Source organism: Lissotriton vulgaris, chromosome 7, assembly GCF_964263255.1.
Source record: "Lissotriton vulgaris chromosome 7, aLisVul1.2, whole genome shotgun sequence".
NCBI classification, from domain to species: Eukaryota; Metazoa; Chordata; class Amphibia; order Caudata; family Salamandridae; genus Lissotriton; species Lissotriton vulgaris.
In genome coordinates, this window is record NC_141695.1 from 338,687,810 (window position 1) to 338,698,759 (window position 10,950).

The 10,950-nt window shown below is 46.3% G+C and overlaps 1 protein-coding gene across 2 annotated transcripts in view; it reads right to left on the reverse strand.

Annotated features, from left to right (window-relative positions):
* RUVBL2 (RuvB like AAA ATPase 2) overlaps window positions 1–7,282 on the reverse strand; it is a 169,498-nt gene extending 162,216 nt beyond the window's left edge. Inside the window, exons 1-2 of one of the 2 annotated variants that reach the window (XM_086930199.1) lie at window positions 7,092–7,282; window positions 5,873–5,921 (exon numbers count right to left, since the gene is read on the reverse strand). In XM_086930199.1, coding sequence (XP_086786325.1) covers window positions 5,873–5,921; window positions 7,092–7,106 — 64 coding nt within the window. In that variant the 5' untranslated portion in view covers window positions 7,107–7,282. The remainder of the gene's footprint in view (window positions 1–5,872; window positions 5,922–7,091) is intronic. The other variant, XM_086930198.1, reaches the window with a different exon arrangement.
* Between the last annotated feature and the right edge of the window lie 3,668 nt (window positions 7,283–10,950).

The following is a 10,950-nucleotide window of genomic DNA, read 5'->3' on the forward strand; positions in this document are numbered from 1 at the left end:
TGCTTAGTCTGACGACTTCTACCTGTCCCTTATCTGCCTCATCCCCAGAGAGATCCTCATCCTCATCCTCCTCCACATCCTCGTTCTCAGTTGCGAGGTGAATGAGGTCAGGATCGTCTCGGGTTCCCTCGAGGGGAGGCATGTCTCCTTCTGGATTAGAAGAGCTACGAAGTTTCTCAGCTCTCCTGGCATCATAAGTCTCCAAGAGACCAATCAGAAAGGACGTTGTGGGGTTAGACCCCTGCTGAATCTTCCTGGAGTGACACAGTCGTCTTAACTCCTTGAAGCTCAGCACAGTATATCCTGAAGGGATGACCTGTGGAGGGTCAACTGACACAAGGGGAGACCCAGAGTTTCCTCCTTTGTCCGACATACTGGTTCTAGTGTGGTGTAAGTGATGCACCTACCTACACTACGTGTTTACCTACTGTACCCTCGCTAAGAGTTGTAGCCAAGGTGTGCTAAGCCTTGAGGAGCTACAACAGCTGGTTCAGTAGAACTCAGAGTATTCTAAGCTTTTAGTTATATGTACTAACAGTACTTGTGTGATCTTTCAACAAGATATTCTTAGGATACGTGTGGTAAAACAACAGCAAGCTCAAATCCCAACCGCTGCTCACCAATGTGTGAGGTTGGCCCGATATGCAACGTTCGCTATTCTAGCGACCGCTATGTATCGTTCCAACGACCCTTATGGTGTTTGGTTGTAAGTCAACCTATAGACCAGCTATCCTAGTAGCGTGGATACGAGCAGTCTAAGGCTAAAGACTCAAGAGGGCGTGTTAAGCCAGCTGTTTACCACACATGTACCCCTTGAACACCCAGTGAAAGGACACCACACAAGTGTTATGAAAATAAACAGTATATTTATTAAGAATCACAACAGCCCTGTACTCTTTATGAGGACAGGGTACTAAGCACAAACCAAATCTCTTTAGCAAATACTTCAAGTGCACAATTAAAACAAGTGTCCGAGGACACGGAAAGATTAAGGTCTCGGGCGGACCCGATAAGGCAAGTCGGAAGCGAGGGACTCGGGACCCTAGAGTAAGGAGGCTATGCAGGCACCGAAATGCCGAGTTACCTAGCCACGAGGGCTGCGGCTGCACAAGTCTTACAGGCGTCGGGGTCTCCGCTGACGAGCCAGGAGCCGGAAGAGAGGGAGTTGCTGGCCGGCGACCAGTGCTGAATAGTTCGTAGAGATCCAAGCCTGGATCGGAGATTGAAGAAACCTGAAAGCAGAGGGGACCAAGTTCGTACTACTAGCCAGTAGTCAGAGGGTACCAGGAAGGCACCGGTTGGCCGTCACCTCGACCAGGTGAGTGGGCGACGCTAGGCTCGGCAGTCTCACGGACCAGGAGGCGTTGTCGGCGACCACGGCGGAGGTGCGAGCTGTCCCACGAAGGATGATGCTGTCGGCGTCGCTGGGCCCAGGATGGGGCAACAAGCCTTGGCAGTTCTCAGGGCCACGTGGTGGGCCTAAGATGGCGTCTTGAGTGGACCAGGAGGGTCCGGGGTGCTTCTCGCAAAGATGGAAGCAAGGGCCAGTCTGGAGCAACCAGACCAGCAGTGATGATTCTCGGATGTCGTCACAGAAGGGCACAAGCCAGCGGCTAGTGACCAGACAACGTGCTGAGCAGCGAGCAGAAGGGCCCCACGCAGATCGTGGAGATGCTGGGAGACTGCACTTCGGTGCTGGAGCGGCTCAGGGTCGGGGCTTCTCGGACCCCAGAGCACTCACCAGAGAGTTACCTCGATGGTCGTGCTGGTTTTTAAGAGCGTGCAGGTTCTGATGATGGCCGGTCCCTCGAGGTCTCGTCGCACCCACGGATCACAGCTGAGCTGATGATGTGGGTAGAGGTCAGAGGTGCCAGGGAAGCCGGTTCTCGTCGAGCTGGGCCGTCGGATTCCTTGAGGAAGGACTTACAGCAAACCGCAGAGTTCTTAGTTGGTGCCCGCTGATGCAGGGTGACTACTCCTTAGTCACAAGGGAGAAATCTTGAGAAGAGTCTTGAATGTCCTTTCGTAGAAAGTAGTTCTTGAATCAAAGATGATCTAATTTGGAAGGGTCCCCGCTCCGGCCTTTATTCTAAAGAAAGGGGTGGGTACATGACTAGGTCCTGCCCTAAGGGTGGGACCAGGAAGGGGGGTAGTTACGCCCCTCTCCCCTGCCGGACTTTCCCCAGGCCAGGGCTGTCGCCCCTGGAACTGGTTCTAACCGGCAGATGCGTAGTGAGCACCGGGGTGCCACTCCGCAGTCACCTTCTCGCCAAAGCCCTACCTACCCAGAATACACAAACCCTGTCTGGGACGGTGCGAACACCGCCCTCGACAGGAAACCCTTTGTCCAAGTGCTCCTCGCTGGAAGGACTCCCAGCAGCAGGAGGTCAGACTCGTGTCTGTGGTGGCAGCATCCATTTTGTGGAGCTGAGGCTTCAGTTAACTTTAACCGGGGTTCACAGTTACGTACATGTCGTGTCCCTCTGGAAGGGTGGGATGCTAACCTCATCGCCAGAATTGGTGAGAGGGCAGCACCCCGATTCGTATGACACCTTACTCGACATGCCTTGATAACGCGACACCGGAGTTACCGATATGGTACGCGTTATCATGGAACAGCTATTGGGTCTTGATTCCGCAAGCTGCAACCGGGCTCGGCTCGGGCCTGAACCTAGCTCACACGAGCCCACGCACTCTGCCTTCAGGATTGTTAAGGCCTGCCATAGGAGTGACTGATAGGAACTTGGGTGTCCATTGTATGGTTAGATATAGAGCTACTATACCTAAAGCGAAGGGTGGTTACACGGCTTCGCCCCAGCTGTCGTGCAGCCAGTTGTGTCAAATTTAGGAGGCCAGCCAGGGGTGGCATAATACATGCTGCAGCCCCTGGCGGCCCTGGGTACACCTATGCCCTGAGTTACAGGGTCTGATAAGGTGGCCCAGTACCAATTGGTAAATGCACCTAGGGTACATATCGTAATTTAGAAAGAGAACAGCCAGGCTGTGGGTCTGATTGGCAGGCCCACAGCCAGAGAAAGTCGTAAACCAGTGAAACAAAAGCAAAAAATCTGGGTGATCATAGGATTGCAGACCCTACTCTCCTACAACTGCCCCCCGCCCCCCCCCCCCCAGCCGATTCCGCAAGCTGCAACCGGGCTCGGCTCGGGCCTGAACCTAGCTCACACGAGCCCACGCACTCTGCCTTCAGGATTGTTAAGGCCTGCCATAGGAGTGACTGATAGGAACTCGGGTGTCCATTGTATGGTTAGATATAGAGCTACTATACCTAAAGCGAAGGGTGGTTACACGGCTTCGCCCCAGCTGTCGTGCAGCCAGTTGTGTCAAATTTAGGAGGCCAGCCAGGGGTGGCATAATACATGCTGCAGCCCCTGGCGGCCCTGGGTACACCTATGCCCTGAGTTACAGGGTCTGATAAGGTGGCCCAGTACCAATTGGTAAATGCACCTAGGGTACATATCGTAATTTAGAAAGAGAACAGCCAGGCTGTGGGTCTGATTGGCAGGCCCACAGCCAGAGAAAGTCGTAAACCAGTGAAACAAAAGCAAAAAATCTGGGTGATCATAGGATTGCAGACCCTACTCTCCTACAACTGCCCCCCGCCCCCCCCCCCCCCCCAGCCAGTCACCTCGTAGCCTGGGATTGGAGGGGGAACAGCAGCCACCCTCGCTCCGGCTGGGGCTCATTTTGTGATTCACAAAAGGCAGTAAAACGCAAAGAGCTTCCAATGGACTCTAGTAGGTCGTCACTAGATGAAAAACATAGGGCAGGCCAGAAAAAAAACTACAGGGCAAAGTGGCAAAGCTTTTGCAGAGTGTACCGGAAACTTTTGTTCTTACAGGCCTTATTTAATTGTCCCAGATCCTAACTAAACCGCTACTATTAGAATGTTCTTTGGTGCATTTAATGTGAAAGAATCCTTTATGCTACTCCTTCCTCTATTAGACCTGGTCTTATACATTCTGCCAGCACAGTCTGCAATTTCAAAAACTGCTAAACAAATAACTTTCATTAATATTTGTAATGTTTTTATTCATGTCCATGCATTCTCCAAGTGCAAAGGCGAGCACAGCTGCCAAGGTATCAGATTGCGGTGTGTAAAATTTTCATAAATTCAGTGTAATTATTAGTGATATTTGAACGACTGAGTGACACTCAGAAGCAAGTTTACCTAGACTGAATAAATGCTACAGATAACCAAGAGTTAGCAGTATACAATACTGATGTGGAGGGCATTCACAACCTGTCTGTTCATTAGCTTGTACTGTGCACAACATTAAAATAGCCTAGCGTTTAGAGTTTGTGTGTCTGCCTCGCGCCTGCACTCAGGCATGCTACAAAGTGTGCTGATGTCCTATTCATCAAACAATTGCTACCCTTGCTTCCTGGTCCATCAAGATGCGAACGACCAATGACTCTACCTGAAAGTATACACGTCACAATATCAACTTAGGAAAAGATTGTCTTCCATCATCCAGGTAAGCATTGCAAGTGCCCGCTGACGAGACCCTGGACACCTTCAGAGGCAGTAGATTGGTTGCGGAGCTCCCATAATCCTCTTAACTAGTTCCGGCATTGCACCTTTAGCGCTCCATTACAGGCTGCGGCTACTGCAGGACGCAGCAATTTGGGTTTGCTGCCCAGCACGTCTCCAGTGATAGTCACCCAGGCCGCTGTCCCGACTCTTGGGCGGGGCCGCCCAGTGACAGATTGCCCTGGCAGCCGCTGCGTCACTGACTCCTCTCTGTCTCCGGAATTATATTGATTTGGCGCAGGGTTTAATAACATCTGACACAGACAGCATACGGCAGCCCGGCGTGAGCTGCAGCAGGAAGCGATGTGAGCGGCGCCATGAATATTTGCTGTGCTGCCCTCAAACCAGCCAGTAGCCTTCTTCTAGCTCCCAAAACAAACTCCCCGCTCGGACAGAAGGATGTGATGCCCCCCTCCACCCCCCCCCCCGAATAACATCAGACTGACAGTGAGAGCCCGCCACGGGCATTCGGAATCACAATCTTGATACATTGTAGCAGTTCAGTGAGGCTGCCAGCAGCCATAGCTCAGCTTCCAGCCCCCAGCCAGCAGGAGCAGCGCGCACGCCAGGCTGCCACCGACTCAGTTTTAGACAGGGCTTTTAGTGCCAGCTGACTCCTAGCATATGCGTGACAATGCATTCCAGTGCAGTAATGCAGAGTACCATACTTAAATGTGTTAGTCTATTGCCTTATGCGTGGTACTTGGCAGGACTGGGTGAGATGTGCTGCCCTACATAAAGGTATGCAATAGGGAAATAAGTAAATGTTGTTATGGTAATTCTTCTAAAACCATCCTACTGCCGAAATATGCTCTGCTTTCATATCCCCCACAGAATCTCACAACTCCACTCTAAGAACATTTATTTTTATTTACTTCTGTATTAAAAGGCATAGGCTGAATATGCTGTTTACCATCGAAATTGAGACGCATTAATTATGACTCCTTGTCTACTCCATCCTCTATACCGAGTGATACCTTAGATTCATTAAAGGATGGGCATAAAAACACATGTTGAGGGCATACAGGGCAAAGTTATTTTCCCAGGCCATTTTCTTTTATTTTTTTAAGGCAATAAAGCGTCAAAATGCACGACAGTTGGACATCTTACAAGCAATGAGATGACAGCAACCTTAGGTTCATCTAATCTGTCCCATTTTGGGGTCTCTTGTAAAACCGCACAACCCCTACACAGTTTTGTTTCAAGTTCCACCCACGCTTCCATGTAAGCAATTGCTTCAGAACCCCACATAAGTGTAGTAAGCGCCATATTAAAGTTGCAAGAACAATACAATGGCACTAAATGGAGGGCCATACTTACCGATCCTCTCGATGCGAGTGACATCTCGTACCTCTGGCACTTTCGTTGCCTGCAAGAGACATGGTGGAAAAAATATAAAATAACTGATACCATAGAATTGAAAGGTTTTTGGATTTTATGCATTCGGTCTTGGCAAGTGTCTTGAGGTACTCTTAAGGGGCTGCATTGACCCTCGGAATCGCCCAGATTTGCAGCTATTTCACGGTTGTGTGTGCACTGTTACTGATTGGTCTACTACCAACAATTTTGGTCTACTACCAACAATTCATATTTTGGATATCGGCAGAACACATAGTCTCGAAGAGACAACATACAAACCATAACGGGGTTCATACCTTGCACATGGGACTGCTGTCACAAGGAGGTGATTTAGAGATGTGTACAAAAGGAGAGGGTTGGGGGTCACACTGAGCTTGTGTAGGAAAGGATACTCCTAAGAGTCGGGAGCGGGTGTAGTAGCTGTGCCTACATTATTAAAGGGGTGTTCCTAAATCCATTGGAGTTGTCCCGATGAATTGTGGACAGCGATCACCCTGTGCAGAAAAGTGGGCTTTGCTTCTATATCGGATGGTAGAACGTTGGGGGAGGGAGGGGGCAATGGCCTATCCCCTAGTGTTATCAATATGTACTGAAAAAGGGGGAGGGGGCGTGGTCCAAATGCTCTGGTAGTATACACCGATCAAGCCCACCAGACTATCTCCGTGTCTACCCATTCACGCTACTAGTTGACAAGTCCCATTCTTGTACTTATTATAAAGAAATGCGGTCAGCGGGCTCTACGATGGCTCTAGTAGTATACACCCATCAAGCCCACCAGACTATCTCCGTGTCTACCCATTTACGCTACTAGTTGACAAGTCCCATTCTTGTACTTATTATAAAGAAATGCGGTCAGCGGGCTCTACGATGGCTCTGGTAGTATACACCCATCAAGCCCACCAGACTATCTCCGTGTCTACCCATTCATGCTACTAGTTGACAAGTCCCATTCTTGTACTTATTATAAAGAAATGCGGTCAGCGGGCTCTACGGTGGCATATACCTTGGAGACGTGGATCAACGCTGTTAGGACACAAGGCTGTCTACTTCACTTGAAAACATTGCCCTATCGAACACAGTGATCTCCATCTTTTATAGAAGATAAACCAGCCAGTCGTCATGGAGCACAGAAATTACTCTCACACTAAATACATTATTTCATACACACATGCATACTCACCACTGTTGTTGCCATGTTGCTGCCGCCACTCTGGTCGCCACTCGCAACGACGGGAAATGCTCATACGTCAACTGCCTGACCAGAAAGCCCAGCTTCCTGTCAGAGAAACCGACGAAGGACGTGATCAGGCAAAGGAAAAGCGGCGGCCATTTCTAAAAGGGAACCTTCATGTAGGATGTACCTGAATTATAATCTGCATATTTGACAGAAATCAGTTTATAAATAGAAACCGCCTCCCTGCTCTTCTTTGCTCATAACAGACGGATTGTTGTTTCTTAACTAGACAGCAAATATGTAATATTATTCGCTGCTTTAATTTTTTTAAACTATTAAACAATGTACGGCGCTGCATGCTCAATAGTCCGTACTGTAAAACCGCATGGGTCAAGGATAGTCACAATTTGCGCACCCTTAAGGCACCGCATGTGCGCCTTCTGAAAGCGTTCGAAAAAGACAGCTTTCGCTTTTGCAATGGAAGGGTTCCTTTAGGAACTACAAGTTCCAGAGTTCAAAGGGGGGAAAACTAGCCATGAAAAGCGTATCACGCATGGGGCATATAATATACATACATGCCAACATTCCAGGAGAGCAAAGTGGGAGATATAAAAAAATAAATCGGGAGAATGGGGCTTTGAATCGGGTTACTGGCATGTATGGGCTTTGGAAGTGGCTGCTGTAGGATCGGACATTTGAAACGTAAATGCACTTTTTTTCTTACCTTTCGGAAGCATGGAGCATAATGGCAGGCAGAGAGGGTGATGCTAGTGTTAGGCACTGGCCTGGCAGGTTGTTGGTAGTGCATGCACCCCCCACCCCCCTGTGGCAGCCCGGGCTGAAACAGCCGCCCCCCCTCCAAGACGATTCCCAAGTTAATGACGCTTTGTTGGTTTTTCACCCCTTCGAGAGCCCCTGCATCGCCACTCTTTGTTGGAAGTATTAGCACTTTACACAATACCAATCCCTGTCAGCTGGAACCCCAGACGAATCGGGTTTTTGCTTGTAAGAATCGGGAGGCGGGAGACTAGCCTTCAAATCGGTAGTCTCACGCCTGAATCGGGAGGGTTGGCATGTCTGAATATACAATACACAAATACAACAGCTTCATCAGTGCCAACATTGCAGTAGGGCACATATGGGGTCAATGTAGGGGGGAAAAGTTATCGAGCAATTTAATATCCCTGTTAATTTGCACTCATGTGGGGTGTGTTTCAAGGGGGAATCTCCCACATAACAGGGAGTATTGAATTAGGTAGCCAATATATTGTGGGGTTATAATTTTGCTTTGATGGAGCAAGGTAAAGAACAAAATTTTGTTCAAACTTGTGAAGTTAATTTCCCATAACATTAATCAAATTAATAAGCTTGTGGTGAAATTATTAATCAACTTAGTTTAAGAATACATTCATCAATACACGTGGGATAAACTAATGTGCTCTATGTTGCATACGCAAAGAGAAAAAATAATAAACTAACCTTGTCTATTGTCCTTGTCAGTATTAAATGCGGCAGTTAAATTAATGGCATGTGCTTATTTTATGTGCTTATGTTATGTTCTCTGTGATGAAAAGCTTATGGAGTTTGTGATGATCAAAAAGGAAAAGTAATTATAATGCTGCTTGTATGTGCTTATGGCTAGGTAACATAATTAACAGGATTAATTAGTAAAGGGGACGGGTAACAGAATGGGTCTCAATTCTTTAATTAATTGATGTCTTGTGTTTGTTTAAATAATAGTTTCCGAAGTGAGGCCTAAAGGTGGTTCAGAAAATATGGCTGACAGAGCTGCAGACGGGAAACCTTGTCCAGAGTGAAGCCTTTGCACATGCGTAGCTGTGAAGATTTTTTACCGCATTGTCATTGCTGATTGAAGAAACAGTTCTTTGGACGCGTTAAATGTGCTCATGGAGAGAAGGCTCAAGGACAGGAACTTGAAGTGTCTGCCAAGGTTAGGAAGTAAATGTTCGAAACCCGAGGAAAAAGTAACATTCTTGAGGAAGCTGAAAGATGTGGAAATGAAAGACAATAGGGCTTATTTGAAGCCTGGACTTGTTCAAGAGTCGGAGATGACCTAATAAATTTTATCATGGACTGACACTGGACAGCCAATGAAAAGCTCGGATTTGCTTAGAAGAATGTAAAATGTAGAAAGTTTAGCTAGAGAGAAATGTGTAAAGTCTGACACTATGAGCAGGGGAAAAACTCTTACTTTCCAATTCCTGAGTGACGTGACATGCTGATGGACCTTTGGCGCATGTAAGGACAGCAGACTTTAAATGATTTTTCCTTTTTAGGTGAAGTGAGAAATAGTCAGGGAAACAGATTTAGGGAATGGAAACTGTTATTCTGCTAATACTTAATTTTTCTGAGCTTACTTTGGATATGTCAGTTTTAATTCATTTCCTTATATAAATGCTGCTTTCTTAATTGCTTATGAAATAAAGATTCTAAATCGTTAAATGCTTTTTACTTATGAAAAATAAAGTTAATAAATTAGATTTGAAGCGACAAGCTGGTCTTGTTTATTCATGGTCTAGTTTCCATCAGTTGATCCAATCGCCTTAGTGGTCAGATTAATAAATAATAAATGTTTTTAAAATCATGGTAAAGATGATAAACTGCAGTTGTATATAATAATGTAAATAATAAGTGAGTTGATTTATTAACCATACCACCTGATTCAGTTGCTCAGAAATTGTCTCATTGGTGTTATGGGCCTTTATATATGTTTCATGGTTAATGGTGAGTATTGAGGTGTTAGGTAGCGTTTATGAGACAGTTTTTCAATCAGAGCGTTGGATCAGCTTTAATAAGTATATTTATGTGCAGTCAGCTTGTTGTGGGCTTGTTATAATTCTTCATGGGCTCCAATTCCCGTGATGCCATGAACATTCCTTTCTGTTCGAGAATACTGTTGGTGGAGGAGCTGTGCAGAGGGTTTCTTATGTGTCCCTGCTGTAACATTTTTTTATTTTATTTTATTTATTTAATGCGATTTTATATAGCGCAAACTTTACCCGAAGGTGTCAGAGCACTTTACATAAGAACCAGTTGCAAAACATAAGGACTTTGAATTACATGCGTTACATAAAAGATACAAACAGAAAAAAATGCAAATGTACAAGATGTAAAGTCACACAAGGAGGAGATACAAACAGAAAGAAAAATTGCAAATGTACAAGATGTAAAGTCACACAAGGAGGAAATACAAACAGAAAAAAAAATTCAAATGTACAAATAGTAAAGTCGCTTAAGGAAGAGGTACAAATGGATATACTCTAAGCGACACATAGGAATCGTAGAGAGTACAAAGGTCTACTGCATATACTAGTGATTAGAGTTATCTCTATATACATATATATATATATATATATATATATATATATATATATATATATATATATATATACACGTAGTAGATTTTCTTAGGTCAAGACCCAAAAAAAACAGGATAGCAGAGTTCCATTAAGTGGAGTCGGAGGGGGGACCCAGTCACAGCACCAAGGGAGTGTGGGAGGGATACAAGGGTATGGAGAAAAGGCAGAACAGAAAAGGGAAGAAACATTTGAGGATCGTCAAGGGGGAAACAAGGGAAAAGGGTAAAGGACGAGGGAATGGACAAGATGGCCAGTCAGGGTCCAGAAAAAAGCGGCTGAGAACAGCAGCAAAATGGCAGCCAGAACAAAGGAAAAAGTAAAGAGGTCCATGAGAGTCCTTGCTGGTTTGTGTCATGCCTGTCGGGTGCATGGAGGACTGTGATACAGCAATAAACGTTTACTTGGAGTGGTATCAGTCTATGGTTAGGGAGACGTGGTTGGTAATGATTGGCAATTGCCTCTACAGGGTTTGTAGCGCATGTGCA